Source organism: Heterocephalus glaber, unplaced genomic scaffold, assembly GCF_053883595.1.
Source record: "Heterocephalus glaber isolate CG9 unplaced genomic scaffold, H.glaber_assembly_v1.0 deba00000594, whole genome shotgun sequence".
Classification (NCBI taxonomy): domain Eukaryota; kingdom Metazoa; phylum Chordata; class Mammalia; order Rodentia; family Bathyergidae; genus Heterocephalus; species Heterocephalus glaber.
Window position 1 is genome coordinate 20,936,668 of NW_028258151.1, and position 20,591 is coordinate 20,957,258.

The 20,591-nt window shown below is 52.7% G+C and overlaps 2 protein-coding genes across 7 annotated transcripts in view; one reads left to right on the forward strand and one right to left on the reverse strand.

The window, feature by feature from the left end:
• Positions 1–6,372, reverse strand: part of Tspan32 (tetraspanin 32) — a 53,183-nt gene extending 46,811 nt beyond the window's left edge. For 2 of the 5 annotated variants that reach the window (XM_087205510.1, XM_087205506.1), the window contains exon 1: positions 5,708–6,269. Coding sequence is in view for 2 of the 5 variants with exons in the window: in XM_087205503.1 (XP_087061629.1) it covers positions 6,240–6,245 (6 nt within the window). In the remaining 3 variants the exon portion in view is untranslated. Of the gene's footprint in view, positions 1–5,707 lie in introns of all 5 variants that reach the window. The other 3 variants (XM_087205503.1, XM_087205507.1, XM_087205502.1) reach the window with 3 other exon arrangements.
• On the forward strand, positions 4,358–6,640 carry Ascl2 (achaete-scute family bHLH transcription factor 2). Of its 2 annotated transcripts, XM_004852101.4 has the most exons (3): positions 4,358–4,971; positions 5,067–5,699; positions 6,269–6,640. In XM_004852101.4, exon 2 carries the CDS (start codon positions 5,113–5,115, stop codon positions 5,680–5,682), a length of 570 nt encoding a protein of 189 aa, XP_004852158.1. In that variant the 5' UTR covers positions 4,358–4,971; positions 5,067–5,112; the 3' UTR covers positions 5,683–5,699; positions 6,269–6,640. The 2 variants fall into 2 exon arrangements, with proteins under 2 accessions (XP_004852158.1, XP_021120078.1); XM_021264419.2 differs by having other exon boundaries at positions 4,821–5,699.
• The last annotated feature ends 13,951 nt before the right edge of the window (positions 6,641–20,591 follow it).

A 20,591-nucleotide genomic window follows, 5' to 3' on the forward strand; every position in this document is an offset into this window, starting at 1 on the left:
GTGGGGCGATGACTGCACTGCTGTCCTGCAATAGGTGAGGCCTTCCCTGAGGAAGGGACACAGCAGGGACAGTGAGCCTAGGGAAAAGAAGGCCAAGCTCAGTCTGTCACAAGTTGAGTTTGAGGAGTGGTGGAGGATGTGGCTCAGCCTGGGAATCATGTGGATATGCCAGTCCTCTACAGCAGGGTCAGCAGACCATGGCCGAATCAGTACCATCATTTGTTTTTGTGCTGCTCAAAAACAAGAGACTATTTCTCAAATTGCCAAATGGTTAAAAACCCAGCATTCATACCCATGAACTATTATCAATAAATAAAAGAAAAAAGAAGATAGCAAGATATTGGAACTCTGTACACTATTGGGTGGGGATGTGAAATGGTATAGCTGCTTTGGAGAGCAGTGAGGATGTGCCTCAGAAGTTAAACACAGCCCAGCATAGTGGCCTACACCTATAACCCCAGGGCTCGGGAGGCTGAGCAAGAGGATTGCTGTGAGTTTGCAAGACTCTGTCTCAAAAACCAAAATAAATTAAAAAATAACAAGTTAAACAGAGTGACCAGGCAATCTGGCATTATTTCACTCCTGGTCCTATACCAGACAGAACACAAAGGAGGGTTTGGAAGAGGAGTCTGTCTGCACACCCATGCTCTCAGCATGATTCACAGTAGCCAAGGAATGGAAGCAACCCAAGTGCCTATTGACCAATGAATGGATAAACAAAAGGTGTCTATCCACATGGTGGAATATTGTTCAGCCTTTAAAGGAAGGAAATTCTGACTCATGCTACAACATGGATGTGCCTTGAGGACATTATGTCAAGTGAAACAAGCCAGTTACAAAAAGGACAAATCCTGCATGATTCCTCTTTTATGAGATCCTTAAGGACTCAAATCCACAGAGACAGAGAGTAGGATGAGGGTGGCCAGGAGGGGAGGGGTTCTGAGTCTGTGTTTAATAGAGACAGAGCTTCAGTCTGGGGAGAAAGTTCTGGAGATGGATGGTGGTGACAGTTGCACAGTGTGACTGTCACTGTAGTGCACATCTAACAATGGCTAAGATGGTAACCACTTCTGTATAATGTATACATTGGCACAAGAAAAAAATTAAAAGAATATTTTATAACATGGAAGTATGGTCTGGAATTCAAATTTTTGTGTCCATAATGAAGTTTTGTTGGAGGACAGCCACACTTGGTCATTTCTTTGTTTTCTGGTGGCATTTGCCCCAAAATAGCAAGGAAATGTGTGACAGAGAACATATGGCACAGGAGGCCTGAAATATTTGCTATCTGGTCCTTTAGAATAGAGACTCAAGATAGGCAGAGACTGGGAATGGGTGAGCTGGACTGGGGATACCAGGGTGCATGCTGGGTGCCTACAATGTTTTAACCTTTTCCAACCACAGTGGACCCTTGACTTATAAATTCAATTCATTCTTGAGGGCTGGTTGTAACTCAAGTTGGTCAAGTGAAGGCTCAGTCTCCTCTATACAGCCCTCAAAGTCTCTCTCCTGCATACGGGCAGATCTCAGTGTCCTTAGAGACACTGGCCCAGGATTTCTCAATTAACCCCACACAGGAAAGGATGTTGTAAGGTTCCTTCCAGAACTCTTTAAAGGTTAAATCTGTATCTGAGATCATCTGGAAGCACAAGTGGCCGGCATTCAGGTTGTTAACTCAAGGCTTTGATCGTAAGTTAAAACTAAAATTCTGGTTGTAACCCAAGTTGTTCCTATGTCAGGCTGGTCATCACTCAAGGGTCCACTGTACTTTATTGAGATATAACTCACATACCATACAGTTCATCCATTCAAAGTATGCAATTCAATAATAGAGCTGTGCCGGTATCACTCCAGTCCATCTTAAAACATTTTAATCAATTCAGAAGGAAATCCATACCCTTAACCTATTGGCTCCTGTCCCCTCATTCTTGTTCCTCAGCCCCTGCAGCCACCAGTCTGCTTCTGTCTTAGTAGATCCACCTGTTCTGGACACTTCCTAGAAATGGAGTCATACTATATGTGGTCTTTTGTGCCTGGCTTTTTTTTAACTGGTTTTCAAGGTTCACTCACTATTCTATTCTGTGTCGATGTGTCTTGTCTTTGTGGCTGAACAGTGTTCCTCGTGTGGCTGGCCCACATTTTATCCCTCCATCTGTCTTTAAGTGGACATTTGGCTGCTTTGAAACATCCGTGTGGTCATCACACTCATTCCAGTCGTGGCTCTCAAGGTGGAGTGAGGGTTATTGTCTCAGAATAGAAAGTGACCTGGGAAGGGCTGGGGATTTAGCTCAGTGGTTTTGCTGCCTGCTGTGCAAGCGCAAGGACCCGAGTTCAATCCCCCGTACCAAAAAAAAAAAAAAAAAGACAGTGACCTGGGAAGTACAGCGCCCAGGAGAGAGGCAGTTTCTGAAACAAGGGAGCTGCTGTGGTGTCAAATATGACAAATGCTGACAGAGGACAGAGGACAGAGCTGTGGGTGAGGCCAAGAAATGAAAGGCAAGAGCCATCTCCAAGGACACTGGGCCCTGGGGGACTGTTGCCTTTAAGCTGCAGGAGAGTAGGCTGCCTTCCAGAGGTGGGAAGGCCCAGATGGAGAAGAGAGAGAAGGGGGAAGAGGTGTCTGGGGAGGAATGGGGAGCTGGTCTGGCAGTAGCATGGTAGACACGGGTGTGGGTGCAGGGCCACGCCAGTGGGCAAGGCAGAAAAAAACAGGTGTCTGGGGCTCTGAAGGCTTGTGAGTTTCAACAGAAGTTTCGGAGTCCTAGGATTTAAGGTGCCTCGCAGGCTCTGTTTGGGAGAGCCTGGAAGCCAGCCTGGGGACTAAGCCCTGTGAAGATCAAGTGGAGGGCCAGCCCCAGCTACTGTTACCCATGGCCCTCTAAGGGAGGCTACTGCTCAGCCGGAAAAGAAATAACCCACCAGTCCACAGGATACTGAGAAATAACAAATCATTGTCCAAGCCACCAATGCCCTGGCAGTCTGCCATGCAGCAGTAAACACAGGGTCTCCAGGCCAGGCAAGGACTTTCAGTGTGCAGGCCTTTGGGACTGTTCCTGGCATCTTGTCCTTCAGTCCGGGCAGAGAGAGTCAGGCCATCAGATCCACACAAGCCACAGTCAGGGAAGGACATGGTCCTCTGAGCAGACAGGTACAGAGATGATCCTGGGCAGGGAGTCTAGATGCAGACTCAGCCCCCATTGCTAGCCACACTGGCCCCTTGCGGAGAGGTGTGGCTGGATTCATCCCAGGTGTTGTCTGAGCAGGCAAAGGGCAGGTGCTACTCTGCAGACTTCTCCTGTGGTGGAAAGGTCAAGCAGGCCAAACAGGGTCCTGCAGGGTGCCAGGAGCCAGTGGGCACCCACAGGCTGGTAGTAAATACACCCTGCTTGTTGGTGGGCTCCCTGGAGGAGGGCCCCTAGGTCCCATCACCCCTTTCCCCCAGCCAGAAGGGAAGGCAGCTCCAGGCAGGTGAGTCACCTGACCCACCACCAGAAGTGTCTGGTCTCGTGGGGTAAAACTGGCCAGGCTATGGCCCTGGAGGGCTCAGTTCCCGGACTGTGGGGGAGGCTTAAAACTTTCCACGAACAGTGAATTTTATGCATTTCCGAAGTCCCTGTCCCTCACACCGTACAATTTATCCTCATGGGTCGGGACAAACTCTGTTTATGTCTCTCCTAGAGAGGCAGACGCGCCCCGCGGCCCTCAATGTCCTCTGGGGAAGGATGGGCGAGGGAGAACCCAGCTCAAGCCCTGAGGGGTGTCATGAGGAAGAACAGCTCAGGGGAGGAATCGAGGAGGAGGGGAGCGAGATCTAGGAAGGGTGGACGGGAGGGGAGGAGAGACTGGGAAGTACAGGACAAGGTATAGCTGAGGTGGGGGAAAAGAGGAAGCCTGGGCAGAGCGGTGAGGGTAGGTTGGACCGCAGCTCCAGCCTGAAGCGGTTGGGGCAAACCTCCAGTCCCTCGGCTCAAGGCGTTGCCCAGACCCCAGGACCAAGGCGCACTTTAGTCACAAGCGCAGGCCCTGCGTTGGATGACAAGGGTGAATAAGGCTCCTGGAGAACCTGAAGCTCCCACCTATTCCAGTATTGACCAACCCTCAAGCCCTACCACACGTGAAGGGGACAGGTGCGCGCGGGCTGAGGGTACACATCCCTGTTGCGGGGGACGGAACAGGGCGGGGCCGAGCGGGTGCGCAGCTTTGTTCGCGACGCTCCCCGGGAGCCGACACGCGCCGGGCGTACGCTTCCTCCAGGGGCCGGGCGTGGGGCCGCGCCCGCCGCGATTGGCCAAACCGGAGGCCCACGATTGGCTGTGAGCCCGGCCCCCCCTCCTCCCCAGAGGGGCGGGTACAGGTGCGGGTGGCGCGGCGCGTGCTGCCCCTGGGGGTCTCGCACGCGCCTCCCCGACAGCTGCGCGGTCGCCGCGGCCACGCCTGCCAGCCCACAGCGGTCGCGGAGCGCGTAGATGGCCAGCGGCTCTTGAGGCTTAAGGGTTGTGCGCGCGGCAGGGGGTGGGGGGCACAGGAAGGTTACGCCCGGGACTGCTGACAGTTCCTGGAGGTGGGGGACCTGCAGACCGCAGCCAGTTCGCACATTGGAACTGCGTGAGGCGCTTTGGGAGGCGCAGTAGTCACCTGCTGGGAGCAGGGGGGTTCGTCAGATTTGCGGGCTGTGCCCCCGGGCCACTGGGCGGAGGGCACTCGCACGGTTTGGGCTTTGGAGAGGGGGAGGGCAAAGCGTGTCTGGAGGGCGAGGCAGAGCAAAGAGGGCGTGAGAAAGGAGGCGGCAGCGCGGAGGAGGGTTATCTATACGTTTAAAAACGAGCTGCCTCCGCTGAGCGCCCGCGGAGGTCTGGCCGCACGCGCGGGACGCGAGCGCCCCACGCTTCCCAGCGTGCACAGCCCATCACCCCTTTGGCCTCCAGCGCCACGCCGTCCCCGGGCTCCAGACTATTTGGGACGAGTGCCCTGGTGAGTTGCTCGGCAATACAGGGTTCGAGGCTCGCTTGGGGCCCAGTGGTCCCTTTCCCACCGACCGTGCTTCCTTTGCGTGCACTTTCTTGCAGCGCCTCGGGACTGGGAGCAGGCGCCCCGCGGGTGGATGCGGGCGCGATGGACGGCGGCGCACTGCCGGGACTCGTGCTCCCCTCGCCTGCTGTCCCTGCCCGGCGGAGATCCGCATCACCGGAACTGCTGCGCTGCAGCCGGCGGCGGAGGCCCGGCGCGGTGGAGGCCGGAGGCTGCGCGGCAGCTGTAGCGAGGCGCAACGAGCGCGAGCGCAACCGCGTGAAGCTGGTGAATTTGGGCTTCCAGGCGCTGCGGCAGCACGTGCCGCATGGCGGCGCCAGCAAGAAGCTGAGCAAGGTGGAGACGCTGCGCTCCGCGGTGGAGTACATCCGCGCACTGCAACGCCTGCTGGCTGAGCACGACGCCGTGCGCGCCGCGCTGGCCGGGGGGCTGCTGGCACCGGCCGCGCGGCTCTCGGCTCTCCCCGAGCCTCCTGAGACCTCTCCCACCGCTATTTCGCCCTCCTGCGCCTCTTCGTCCCCGGTTGGCGGGGCCAGCTCGGAGCCTGAGTCTCCGCGCTCCGCCTACTCGTCGGACGACAGCGGCTGCGAGGGCGAGTTGAGCCCCGGGGAGTGCGACCTGCTCGACTTTTCTAGCTGGTTAGGGGGCTACTGAGCGCCCTCAACCCCGAGGTAACTACCTGGCCCCTCGAGGAGGGAACGTCCAAGGCGGGTGGGCGGGGTGCGTAGGCCTAGCCGGTCGCGTGTGGAGACCCATTGGAACAGAGCGCTGGGCCGGGCGGTAGCTTCGATTTCGCTCACTCCTCATTTACCCCCAAACTCTTTCAAGCCTGTGCAAGACCTGCGTTTGTTTGTCCGAGATTGCAAAACTTCCTCTCCGGGCCCCGCCGCCAGTGGGGGAGGGCAGGGGGGAGCGGCCTTCAGGCCGGTGAGGTCTCAGTGCTGGCGGTGCCCGGCAGAGCTGAATGCTGGAGGCGGGGTAACTTTGCATTGCAAATCGCCTCCCAGGCCGGGGTGCAGAAATGAGTCGGCGGGAGTGGAGTCCTGAGTCACCACGACTCGCTCGGCGCTCGCCCCGCCTCCGCCCGGCCGGGCCTTAGACAGAGTCAGGGCACCCACGGACTGAGACTCCAAAACCAGCAAACAAAACGGCCGACTGCTTTTCTGCTTTTCGGGAGGCTTGAGCAGGGCGGGGTCTGCCTAGCGGCTTACCGTCATTAACGCGCATTCTGTCCCGGCAGCATTCTGTCCCGGCAGCGCAGACCAGGACACCCTGCAGGAGAGCCTGTCACCTGGAACCCGCTCGAGAGGACCAGCTCCTGCTCTGTCCCCACCCAGCAGGGGATCTGGCCAACGCTGACCTGTGCTGTCCAGCCTGACAAGTACTATGTGGAACCAGGCCGCCTGGCTTCGAGTGGACTGGCAGCTTCCACCGGCCCTCCCCAGCTGGAAACCAGCCTGGAGATTTTTACAGAGAGGATTTTACAAGGACACAGGGAATCAGTTTTTTACGCCTTAACTTGAACTGCTGGAGGGATTCTATTGAAAATAGGAAAACTTATTTTTGTACAAAGTAGCCTTAGGCTTGGAGCACAATAAAGATTGTATCCCCACTGCCTACCCTGCAACCTGGAATTTTCCAACTTGGCGAAGGTGTGGACCCCACAGATTCAGAGGGGCAAGTTCCTGGTGGGGCTCCCTCCTCTGAAACCCAGCCTGGGGCCCTTGCTTGGGCAGCACTGCTTAGCTGGCCTATGGGGACATCTATTTTAGCAAAAGTGAACTTTATCAATACGTTATTGATCAGTGGCATTTGGCAGTGCCCTCTCCAAGGTTGACTCTCATTTCCCAGATGAGGGCCAGGTATGTGGTCCAGACTCTGCTGAGGTCTCTTCTCTGGACCCTTGGAACTTACTCTGGGGTGGCTGGACAGGTGTGAGATCCGAGTTGAGCCAGGCCACAGCTGTCCTGGTAGATGCCAGGGTAATACAGAGCCCTTGTAGGACCAGGACTGTGAGCTGGGGGGTGGGGGCGGGGGGGGGGTGTCCAGACAAGGCTGCTTTTTCTACAGGAAATTGAAGTCCAGAGGCCACTGACAGGTGCAGAGGTCCAGGGCAAGTTCTGGGTGTGGGCCTGAGACCAAGGCCGTCTGCCCTATGAGCACTGCTTTCCCTGCTCTGAGGGACTGTAGGTCAGGGCTCCAAGTCCAGAGTTAACAGCTGGGTGCCCCTGGGCAAATCACTCAGCCTGCAGACAAACTGACCCCAGGCTACCTTACAGGATGGGAAGGATTTGAGAGGTGCTGGTGAGTTTGTAGCCTGCCAGCCTGTGTATGCTGGCCACAAGGGCTGGGTGACTATGGCAAGCCCCTGCATGTCTCTTACCCAAATTGCGGGAGCCACTTTTGGATAGCAGGCTGGAAAGCTTCTCTGGAGCTGCCACCCACACTGCCCTCAGGGTCCTCTCACCTCAGAGAGACAGGGCAGGGTATTACATGACTCCACCTTTGACCCTGGGCCTCAGCAGCTTTGAAGTCTCCCAGTGCTGAAAGCACCCTTTTACTGCAAAGGTCTGGGAGGGGCTGGGGGATCTTCAGGCTGTTCCAGGGTGCTGCAGGCCCTCCTTTATGAGGCAGTGGTTGGAGCCCTGTGAGGGGAGCGGCCAGCCATGTTGCAGAGCAGGTGTAACCATGGCAGTGGTATACAGAGGTTTCTGGGGTGTACCAGTCTCAGCAGGACTGACAGTCCCCCCTTCACTGGAGGAGCAGAGGTCCTCAGAGTGCCTCTCCAGCCAGGCTCAGTGTTAAATCTGTAGCTAGAATTAAGGGTCAGATGGTCAAATGAGAATCAAACTCTGTTGGAGTCATCTGTGCTTGGGGCTGGCAGGCTAAGTGAACCAGCCTTTCTTGAAGGACAGGGTGACCACTCAACAAGGGGCACCCCACATGGGTCTATTCCCAGGCTACTGGCCCACTGTCATAGACCTGAGCTTTCCCTATTACTCCTAACCTGGACCTCAGGGAGCCGTCTCCAGTCACCAAGATCATCCAGGATCATGGGATGATGGTCTTGCCTGTGGGGGAGGGGACCACTGTCCCCAGCACAGGAACTGGGGCCATTGTGCAGTGGACAAAACTGGACTAGTGCTACTATCCTAATTTTTTTTTTTTTTGTGGTATTAGGGATTGGACCCAGGGCCTTGAACATGATTGGCAAAAACTTTACTATTGAACTACATCCCTAGCCTTCTCTTAAAATTTTATTTTGGGGGAGGTTGTCACTAGGTTGGCCAGCCTGACCTCAAACTTGCAGTTCTTTTGCCTTAGCTTCCTGAATAGCTTGGCTCCCCAAGGATTTGGAACCAACCCAGACTTTGTATGGTTTCCATTGTCCCTGTGTGTGTCTCTAAAGAAAACCCTAATTCCGCATCACCCCCAAAGCACAGCTGTTCTTTCCTATCAAATCCACAGCCAAAGGCACAGTTTTGTGTCTGATTATCTCAAAAGTTTGGTCAGTAGGATTATGAACTCAGGTTCCACCCGAAGTCCATATCAAATTCACAGTATGAGCTTCTTCAGCATTTTGTAGACATGTTCCCTCAATTTTATTTTAATTTATTTAGTTTTTGGTACTAGGGATTGAGTACAAAATCTTCCCACTGAGCTACATCCCCAGGCTTTAAATGTGTTTTTTTGTTGTTGTTTTTTTTTTTGGTACCGAGGATCGAACTCCGGGACCTTGCACTTGGGAGGCAGGTGTCGGAACCACTGAGCTAAATCCCCGGCCCTAAACGTTTTTTTTTAAATTCATTGATGGAAACAGGGGATTTAGCTCAGTGGTTCCGCCATCTGCCTCAAAAGCACAAGGACCCAAGTTCGATCCCTGGTACCAAAATATAAATAAAATAAATTTAGTGACGGGATCTCATGAAGTTGTTCATTTGTGCAGGCCAGGGCTAGCCTCCCAGAGTATGGGGATTACAGGTGTGCAACACCATGCCTGGCTTCCCTCAGTGTTTTTGTTGACAGGACAGCAACACTGGCATTCTGATCCTCTGTTTCCTGTAAATTGGAATTTGGGGTAAGGAGGTCAAAAGCAGAGTTGTGAAGAGGTTTGGTTTTGTGGTGCTGCATCCTGTGGCTGTGTCCCACCAGGAGACATGAAGTATGATGACTATACCTTCTTGTCTAGACAAAGACACTTTAGAAAGTGGAGGGTGGCACTTTTGAAGTGGGTCACCTGGGCCCTTGCTGTTTGCTCATTAGTCCCGCAAGTTGTCATTTACACTGTGGATTAAGTGTCTGAGGTCAGTTTGAAAATAGCAGGAACTGGGATTCAAACACTGGGCTGCTTCATTCCTCTTTTGAACCGTCGCCTTCTAGGAAGGGTGACCCAGTGGCTCTTCCGGGGAGGACAGCCTTAATAATTCAGCATTCTGGCTGAGCCAGCCTGGATAGGTCCTTGGCTGGTCCATAGGCTCTACTGTGGGCACCAGTGCTCTGCCAAGAGCCAATGACCCAGGCTTTGCCCTGCCCTAAGGTCAGAAGTCCATCCCATTCCAAGCAGAAGGTGATCGGGGTGGGGTTAGGGCAACCTCTGGGGATCCCCATCCATGCACAGGAGGATGGAATGGTGCTTTTGGCCTTGCGGTTCTTCACTAAAATGACAGACCCCATTGAGTCTGGATTGAGTATTGCTGCCCAGCAGGTCTGGGGTGGGTGCAGAGGCAGAACAGTCCAGGGACCAGAGCTCCAGGGAGCTCTGGGGACCCATTGTTACTTGTGATCAATGAATTGTTCTAGTCTGTTCCTTACATCAGGTATATCGAGGGGCTCTCTGGGGTGTTCTGGGACCGTTGCTGTACTCTATCATTAAATCAGTCAGCAGAGGATGTGGCCCTTAGATCCTACACTTGGGGTACGCTGAGGAAGCCCAGGTACAGCACTGACATTAAGCCTGTGGACTGCCTACCCAGGCCTCATGCCCATTCACTCTGCAGTCTTCCGCAGGCATCCCTCTGTGTTGGAGCTTGCATGTATGTGTGCCAGACAGGACTGTGTGGAGCGTGACCTCCTGTGGGACGCCATCTCGCTGACAGTCGATGAGTCAGCTGTGTTGTTGAACCAAAGGAGGCACACTGGACCCCAGGGCAACAGCAGGGCTCCTGCGGGCCACTTTCCAGGTCCCTCGGTTTCTCAGCCATCTGTACAATGCTAGCTCATGTTGCTGCTGCCTCTCCAGTTAGCCAGGCCGGTGACACCCTGAGTCCCACCTGAATGGGAAGGAGCAGACCCTCAGTCAAAGCCGTGACTCGAGGCCACGTGACTCTTTCTATCCAGTGGCAGACTCCCAACCTCCAGGAAGATGCCTTACCAAAGTCAAGGTCGTGGACAGCTCACTCTGGCTTTGGTTTCTGGATGAGGGAAGGGGCTCTGGGAGCCTACCTGTCTGTCACCCTCTGAAGCCTCAGGAACTCCAAGTGCTCCATAGAAATAGAAATAAATCCCCATTGGGGGCGGGGCTTTAGCTCAGTGGTTCTGCCGCCTGCCTTGCAAGCACAAGGTCCCAAGTTTGATCCCTGGTACCATAAAAAAAAAAAAAAAGAAAGAAATTCCTGTGTCAGCAAGACTCCTTCTAGGGCTGGCTACAAAATTATTGAAGCCCAGGACAAAATGAAAATCTGGCACTCAACCATGATGTGGGTTTTAAATGGCCCCCAAAGGCCCAAGTGTTGAAGGCTTGATCCCCAGCTGATGACACCACTGGGGGGTGGTAGAGCCTATAGGAGGAGGGGCTTGGTGGAAAGAGTTTGGGTCACTGAGGCAGGGTGTGCCCTTAAGGGCCATAGTGGGGCCCTAGCCCCTTTCTCTTAGCTTCCTAGCTGTCATGAGGTGAGCAGTTTCTTCATCATGTCCTTCCACCATGGTGTGCTGCCTCACCACAGGTCTAAAAGGCAGCAGGGCCAAGTGATCATAAACTGAACCCTTTCAAAACTGTGAGCCAAATGGGTGAGGTCATACACACTCATAATCCCAGCACTCTGGGAAGCTGAGACAAGAGGATCAAAAGTGCCTAGCCTGGGCAACTTACTGAGACCCTACCCCAAAATAAAAATAAAAAGGACTGGGAATGTAGCTCAGTGTGAAGTCCCTAGGTTCAAATTCCAGTATGACAAAAAACAAAAAGCTGTGAGTCAAAGCAAATCTTTGCTCCTTGTAAGTCGATTACCTCAGATATTTTTTCATGGCAGTGTAAAGCTAACACACACCCCTAATTCAAAAAATGGGAAAAACACAACATTAAAGGTGCTAAAATATAAGGCTTTTCTCTTTCTTCTATCAGAAGTTTGTCCCTTGACTAATGGTGTTCTGTTCTCACTAGTTAAGGCCATCCTAAGTAAAGAAATACATATTAGCAATTTAAGTTACAGTTGCCCTTCCCTGTCCTAGGATTCGACCAATCTTGATTTAAAAAAATTGTTAAAAATATTTCACTCATACTAAACATGTATAGACTTTTTTTGGTCATTATTTCCTAAATAACAGAGTATAACAATCATTTACACATCATTGAGATCCTATCAGGCATTGTAAATAACCTAGAGGGGATTTCAAGTATACAGGAGGATGTGCATAGATTCTATGCAAAAACCTAATTTTATAGAAGGGCCTTGAACAACAGTGGATTTTGGTGTCCTGGCAAGTGAGAGTTTCTTGGAACCAATCTTTGCAGGTACCAAAGGACAACCTCACTATCATGAATTTTGTCATCCATCTTTATATCATATAATGCCACTTCTAAGTGAAAACATAAAACCATTTAGTATGAGCCCAGAATCACTGAACCGACACCATTTGTATTTTGCAGCTTCACATGTGCATTTATTCCCAGAACGGTGGAGGTGCTGCACAGATGCAGCCAACAATTCATTTTAGCCCTTGATCCACAGGCTGCCAACACTCCTGCCTCCACTTACTGATGAACAAAGAAGGCTGAGGGTGAAAGGAATGAAGTGACCACTGCTACATGTCACTAGGTGCAGCATAAGCAGTTGACTGATGCCAGGAAATCTTCAACTAAGACACACTGGGCCCCTCTGTCCTTCAAACTTGTTGGAGTAGTATCATCTTCCTCTTGCATTGTATTTTACTTTATAATTAATTAATTTGTGTTTTGAGACAGGGTCTCTCTGTGTAGTTCAGGATGGCCTTGAACTCATGGGATCCTCTTGCCTCAGCCTTCTGAGGACTGGGATTATAGGCAAGCGCCACCACACCTGGCTCTTCCTGGAATTGATGCAAGTTCTGGTTTGAATAAAAATATACCTGGGCACCCCGCTTGCTCAGCTGCAGAGAAATGCACCCATGTTGGACTTGCTTGGGGGGGGTGCTTTATTCATTTTTTTTCTTTGCTCATGGGCATGCTGCAGTGTCCATGGTCTTCATCACAAAACACAGGTTCAAAGATTCTGCCATCTTGAAATTCTCAGTACTTTTATCTAACCCTAATGTTGAGCTTTATAGCTGGTGTGGCCTGTGTGCCTGCAGAAGTCCTATGCCCAGGAAGCTGGCCTGGGTGCTCCCCCCACACACCTTGTGCTGGGGATTGGGGTGTCACGGAGAGAAGCCCCAACACATCACCTAATCCCTGCTCTGCCTAGAGGCACAGGAATATCCAGATGATGACTTCCCCCTACCTAACCAGAGTCAGCAGGCCCCATTCAGCTCCCAAAGGGTAGGGCAAAGACAGTTGCTGTGAATAGCCCCTGGGGTTCAGGCACTTTTCCTCTTCCCAAGGTGATCTTAAGAGACCTTCACTCCTCCTGGAGACCTCGGCACAGAGCCATGTCCAAAGACAATTGGCCTGAGAGGTCAGGGAGGATGAACCCCAGCTGTTGAGGATGGCTCCACTCCCCCTTTTCCCAGCAGTAAGGGTTGCAGGGTGTTGGGGAGGTGTCTTCTGGTGTTTCTGGGCCAGGTGGGGCCATGGGCATAGCCACAGTCCCAGTTTCAGTCTTTTCTCCCATGAAGTCAGGGCATGGTGGGGCTATATGGCTTTCCCAAGGTGGTCTGAGCCCGTGAACTGTGAGTCTTAAGCTCTTCGGGGCATGAGGGACAGCTCACATCCACTCAGAGCCCAGAGAAGACCAGAAGGACCCCAGAGGCCAGTGTGAGGGGGCAAGGAGCCAAAGGTAGGTGACTGGTAGAGGATGGGGGCCGCCTCCAGGGAGGCCACGATAAGGCACAGAGCTCCATGCTCCCCAGATGGGCCATTCACCCTCCCACTCCACTCCTAGGCAAGGCTGGGCCCTGCTTAAGGCCCACAGGTACTGGGAGGTAAGCAGGTTCAGAGTGAACCCAGGTGGGGAGCTTGAAGCACTCTGCCATCCCCACCCTGAGCCTGCCTGAGGGGATACCTTGTCTGCTGCCTTTTGCTGAAAAGGAAGTTCATGTTAGCAAATCAGAACCAGTATCCTCCAGCTTTGAGTGGGTTGGGAAGGGGTCTTATATGCTGTGGCCTGGGGACAAGCAAGGGGAGGGAGGAGCAAAGGCCTGGTGGGCTCCCTGAGAGCTGGATCTGGATAGCACCAAGCACACTGTCTCCTCTACAGCATCTCCTTGGTGGGGTCTCAAGGAGAGGAGAAAGTGGAAAGGTGGGCTGGAAGGTAGCTGAGAGCAGTGCAGGCCCAGCTAGGAGTGAGTCTTAATCCCTCACACTTCCTAGGGTCGCTAGACCCTGTGGATTTCTCCCCCTAGGACCCCTTTGGGACTTGCCCCTCCCCAGCTGCTGGCTGTGCTTAATGAGGTGAATCAATCAGCCTGAGCCCCTGAATGCCACAGGGAATCCCTACCAACCTACAGGCCTTACCCCCAGCAGGGCCTCCCGCTGAGACTGGAACCCTGGATGTCCCTCAAATATTGCAATAGGCCATTGTCACCAGCTGCCCAGTTGTCCCCACAGAGGGGCAGTCCCAGCCAAAGGCAGGCAGGGGTGTTCAAAGGGATCAGTTGTCAATTCCCCAAGGCCATGCACCAGCCGAGGGAGAAGTGGGGGCTGTTCACTGTGCCATCTACTTGTGCTTGACAGACAGGGCCACCACACTTCCAGGTCTGGGGGTCATATCCCTGCAAGTGGCCAGGGAGGGCACTGACTGAGTGCCCCTCAGCTGATGGTCAGGAGCTGGAGGCCTTGGTTAATAACACCCTGAGGGGTGGGGGCCTCTGCAAAGCTGCAATAAGACCCCAGGGGCCTGACAGCTTGGGGGACAGCGTGTGAGTCAGGCCAGGCAGTGTGACAAAACACCATAGGTCAAGGGTGGAACAGACATTTATCTGCTCACGTTATAGAGGCTGGGAGTCAGAGATCTAAGTCTTGCAGGCTGCTCCTTCCTCGGTCTCTCTCCTTGGCTCACAGACAGTATATTTTCCCTGCTCTCACGTGGTTTTCCCTGTGTGTCTGTGTCCTGACCTCCTTTTCTTCTAGGAACCCCAGTCACGTGGGTTAGGGGCCCACTCTAATGACCCCGATTTACCTTAATCACCTTTTTTTTTTCTTTTTTTGGTACCGGGGATCGAACTTGGGACCTTGCGCTTGTGAGGCAGGTGGCAGCACCACTGAGCTAAATCCCAAGCCCCTTAATTACCTTTTTGAAGGCCCTGTCTCCAAGCACAAGTCATATTTGTAGGGACTGGGAGTTAGAACTTCAGCATATGAACTGGGGGAACGTAATTCAGCCCAAGACAGATGGAAATAAAGGGGTTTTCCAGAAATTCAGAGCTGGGCCACTTTCCTGTCCTCTCCATGTCACAGCCTCTTCCTGTTGGGTTCAACACAGCCTTCCACCTTACCCACTGGTATAGGGTAACCAGCTCAGGGCTGAGGACAGGGAGGCCTGGGTCCCCTGTGGGCTCTGAATTGTGGCCCTCTCACCCTGCCCTCTGGCCAGTATGGCCCAGATTGCTGGTTATGCTGTCAGGGAATTATCCAGGGGGTGAGGGCAGCCTGGGCTCCTGACTCCTCTGCCCTGCCCCATCCACTTGGCATTTACCTTGGAGTCTGGGGCTGTGTCCAGTCCCACCCCAGGCTGGCCATTGCTTGCATTGATAAGCATGCAAATCTCCAAACGAAACCCAATTAATACCCAAATCAGGCCCTGGGAGCTGCTGGCTGGGCAGCAGAACTGGGCAGGGTTATATCTTGGGGCCTCAAGTATTTGTCTCTCATTTGAATGCCTTTTGTGGCCTGCAGGTGGGGCCTTGGAGAGGGCTCAACTCCCCTCACACAACAGCTGTCTTAGCTAGGTTAGAGGGGAGCTGAGCTGTCCTCTTCCATGACCTGACCTGATCCCACCTTCTGGCCTGTAAATCTGGGCCCTCCCCCAGGCACAGCCCCAACAGGCAGGGTAGAAAGAGCAGGAGTTGGGGCCTATTTGTCAAAGTGGGCTTTGAGAAAAAATGGAAACAAAGCTTTTGTATATAGGGAGGGGAGGGGGATTGAGGGGGCGATGGGATAAAATTTTTAAAAACAACAAAGTGGGCCTTGAGGCAGGCTGGTCTGTGTGAGGGCCCAGGCTGTGGAAGGGAGGGCAGGAATGTGAAGGCGTCCTTTTGTCCAGGCCAGAATCAGGGCTCTGTGGGAGGGGCATGATAGCTCCGGGGGAGGGGTGGGCGTGCAGCTTTTTTAGGAGCGGGTGTGAGCGTGTGGCCCAGACCACTGAGCATGCACAGATGTGTACCTGATGTGGTACACATGCCTAGAACCTCTCCAGCCCCTCTCAGAGTCCTGCTCCCAGATAGCTCAGCTGTGTGGCCCTTTGACACCCCCTGGAGTTGACAGCCTTCCAGTCCCTGGAGGGTGTTGGAGCCTTGGTGCTTCTCTAGATAATTTTCCTAGATACCCCCTGAACCAGAATCTTACTTTGAGCACATCTGGCACTAGCAGATGCTTTGCACCCCAATATGCAGAGTGGACATCACCTCCCCATTCTAATTCAGGCCTGGGGCCAGGCCCAGGGCTGCTTTCCTGCCCCAGTTCAGCCTACCTAATGTACCTGATTTACAGGTGGGGAGACTGACACCTGAACATTGGCTGTCAGCACCATGGGGACACACATGGGCAGCTCTGAGTGGAGGAAAAGAGGATACCTTTCTCCAAGGCTGACCACCCTAGGAGTCACCTTCTGGTCCCCATTGTCCCTCAGCCCTGATACGATCTCTCTAGTTGGCCTGTGGTCAGTCAGGCTTTAGGACTGTGCCAGGACCACCCTCTAGAGGCTCAAGGTGAAGGCCAGGGCTTCCTGAAGCTTTCAGGTGGCAGGCTGGGTCAGCTGAGCTGCCAGGGACCACCTGCTGGTTTTTATGATAGCCACCTCTCTATCATGCCACACTCTCCTCAGCCCCTTTCTGCCAGAGCCACATACTGTATGTGCTAACATAAGTCACACAGACTTCACCCGAGGACCTGGGAAGTCCCTCTCACAGCTCTCAGAGTACACTCCCAGGAGGACAAATAAGAGAGAAGATGTATAGGGACATCTCTCTGTCCTTGAGGCCTGAGTCCAGGCCGGCCTACTCCCCCTTGGCCTGCCTGCCCTCCCTGCTCCAATCTCCTCTGGGAACCTGCCCTGCCCTCCTGCTGGGGACACTGAGGGAGCAGCAGGATGATCACTGGTCAACTGCATGGCTGGACAGGAGGGAGCCTGGGACTAAGGGCCTGGCCTGGATGCAGACCAGGAGGTTCCTGTGAAGAGGGTGATGGATGTGTAGTGCCAGTGCAGTGTGGACCAGCAGGTTGCAGGGCTGTGTCAAATGGCCTGTCTCCTGTCCAGCTGCCTGGGGCAAGGTCGCTATAGCCCTGCCCTCCTCCCTGAAGCCTAGCTTGGACTTCCTGGGTGCCTCAGTGGCCAGAAAGAAGAGTTGGGGTAAAGAGGGATAGGCAGGGGTCTATGCAGCCCAGAGGTGGGGTTGGGTTTGAAGAGTGAGCCTCTGAATCTCAGTGTCTATCTGTGGCTCCCAGACTTTCTAGGAAGGGCTGTCTGAGTAGGTACTCCGCAACAGTGGTCCACTGGGTCATCTTCCCCTGCACACAGGGCCAGGCTGGGTACCCGTGGAAGTCTGTGGATTGTCCTGTGCCCAACTTGGGAATCCTCTCTGGAGCCTTCCAGGGCATCCTGGAGGATCCATGGATCTGGAAGAGGCTGGAGAACCAGCTCTGTCATCTCCTTATTGGAGATAAATAACTCAAATGCAGGAGTCTGGGGTACATGCTGATGAATTCTACATGTGTTTACACACGAGCAGATGCTGTACATCCCCCATCTCTCCAAATCACCACAGCCAGTGTTTCCAGAACCAGCAGGCTTCCCTGAGACCCACCCCAGCCATGTGTTCCGCCCTGTCCTGCCCACTGTCACCATAGACCGAGTTTGTTCTTGACCTTCACATAAACATGACTACATGACATGCATCCCGTATCCAGTCTTTGTGAGCCATCTGTGTTCTCTTTGCTGTGGTCCGTGTGGATAGCCATTGGTGACCACATGAGATTTACCTACCACAATCCTGTTGATGGGCCTGGGTAGCTCCAGGGTTTGGCTACCATGGACAATGCCACTTGGGTCTTCTCGTGCCTGTGTCTTGGGGGGAACCTAAGCTCTATACTCATCCTGTGTTTTTGTCCAGGAGGGGACATGTGAGGCCTGACCATCACCTGTATTTGCAGCAAGGGTGGCTACCAAGGGCCCTGTGAGCTGAGCTGATGGGGAAACTCTGGCCTCACTCTCCAGCTGAAAAGCTGGAGTACTGGGGGTGATGTTCAGCAGTTGTGTATGTGTTGGAAAGATGCTGACAGATGGGCTGGACCTTCCCACTGCACATCACCCAACCCTTCCTGCTGGGCAGTTATCTGTGTAGGGCTGGCCCATGCTGCTTGACTCTCCAGTGGCCCATGGAGCCAGTGTGCTATCTGGGTACAGGTGCCCTGGTCCTCATGAGCTCCATTTTGCTTACCGCGCCTTGCCCTCCTTTTGGGATGAGGCAAAGTCATTACAATGAACAAATGTTACACTTTCAAAGCAAAAAGAAAGAGGCCAGATCATTCCCTCAAGGTCACACAAATGGAACAGGCTTGGGGACATCTAGACCGGTGGTCCTCTCTTTCCTGTGGGACACTGGGCCTGGGCTTGCTTGGGGCAGGAACAGGAAAGGAAAGAATTCTTCCCCTGAGTAGCACCATTGTCCTCCCTTTTCAGCCCCCTGGACCCTTAGCTGAGGGAGATGGGAATGGAGGGTCTTTGGGATACTAGGGATTCCAGATATTGGACCTTTCTCAAACCCCTTCCTGAAGCCCCTATGGATGCTGGGAAGTGACCTGATTGGGAGTTCCAGAGGTCAGCCAAGCTCTGGTGGTCTGGTGGAAGAGGGCTTCCTGGAGTGGACACCAAATGCCCTGTATATGGGATAGCAAACCCTTGGGTTCTCTTCTCCCTCTTGAGGGCTGGGGTGACCAGTCTGGGAAGAGAGCAGACAACTGGCCATGTTACCCCAATGTGGGCATGCAGCAGCACCTTAGAGAAGGCTGGGCATTGTCAGGAGCACTGAAGAAAGAGGTGGGGTCACAGGGTGGGGGCCCAAGGATCAGATGGGACATAGACTCCAGGGGAAGCAGACCAGGAATAACTTGGAGCAGCAGGACCACAGCTTGGGTGGGTGATGGGATGTAGGTAGCAGGCCTGGTCCTGAAGGGTGAGCAGGTTGCTGGGTTAGTGCCAGCCCCACCCCCACAGCTTCTCCTCCTTCAGAGCCTCCCCCACCCCCAGGAAAGTGGGCAGTGCTAGTTCAGGTGGAACCTGTTTTGGGCAGGGCTCCTGCTGCCGGCGGTGGATTCCAGCTTCTGTTTCTGCTCCGCTTCATCAGACAAGGGAAACGCCTTGCCCAGCCTCAGTTGGGCCCTACCCTGTGCCCCAGCCCTAGGGCTTTGCTCCCAAGAGATCAGGCTGCAAGCCCTGCCCTGTCCTTCCTTCACATGCACACACACGCACAGACACATGTGCACATAGACACATATACCTAGATACACAGAGACCACTGAAACCCTGTACACAGGAACACTTGAACATGCACACCAAGACACTCCAAGAGACAAGACACACTGGGACAAACATCCAGATGCATTTGTAAATGCACACTGAAACACAAAGACCCAGACACAGACACAGACATATACACAGGCTTAGGACACACACATATAGATACACATTCATGGACACAGGCACAAATGGATTTATACAAACTGGAGCTAACTTGGACCTGTGCCCTCAGTGCAGAGGCAGGCTCAGGGGGCCCCTGGTCCACAGTCTAACCCCATGGAGTGGCTCTACCATCCCTGTGTACCCTTTGGTTTTCTTTGCCCCCTTTCACCCACAGGCCCCTGACCAAAGAAACCTCACCCCCACACTCCGTAAGGCAGATGCCCACTCCAGTGTGCAAAGGGGCTTCATGCATCCTGTGCACTGTCCAGAAGGATGTTAGGCCACAGCTCTATGACCCACCCACACTGTAGAGTGTCCTCGTTGCTACTATTGTTTTGTTCTCATTTCACCCTTTGCAGTAGCATCTTACTTGGCTTTGATTTGCATTTCTAATGACTGATGGTATGGAGTACCTTTTCATGGACTTGCCATCCTTCTCTCTTCATTGGTGGGGCGTCAACTCAGGCCTTTTGTGGATCTTTTTTTTTCCCCCATTAAGTTTATTGGTACATTTTAGGTATAAAATACAGTTACATTCATCACTGGGATCTTGTACCATTACATGAGTCTCTTGGTTCTTATTTTTTTCCCCTTCCCCTGCCCTCCCTTCACCTCCTCCACCCGTCCCTATTTGCAAAGACCTTGTTTCCATTTTTTTCCTTTTCTCATACTTTTTCTTTTCCCTTTTTTTCTTTCCCCTACCCCTCCCACTTCCCCTGCTCCTTTAGACCTTTTCTTCCTGTTACACAATATCAATTATACATTTTTAAAATTATAATATCAAGATCTAGGAGACATTACCACAGATTTTACAGAATTTAAAAGGATATAGAAAGCATATTACAAAAATCTTTTTTGAAATAAATTTGACAACTTCTAAGAAGTACCTTGGAAGACAAATTAATGCAACTAACTCTGAAGGAAATATAAAATTTGAATAGCACCTATTAAAGAAAGTATATTCCTAGCTTGAAAACCTACCTATATGACAACAGCAGGCTCATATACATTTTAACTGATAAATTATATCAAACAATTAAAGTATAAAGAAGGAACACTTCTCCCCTCATTTTAGGAACTCAACATTGTGCTAATCCTAAAACTGGATAAAGATAATAGAAGGAAAATTTATGAACATAGCTAGAAATTTGTTTAACAAAACAAACTATTAGAAGTCAGATCTGGCAGTATATAGAAAGTGATTTTGTTATAGGTATGGCAGTGTTGGTTCAGCATTGGAAGATCCACCCCCAAAAGTCATCATTTTAACAGAGGACAGGAAAAAGCTATATGGTCCTGTCACTAGTTGGAGAAAAA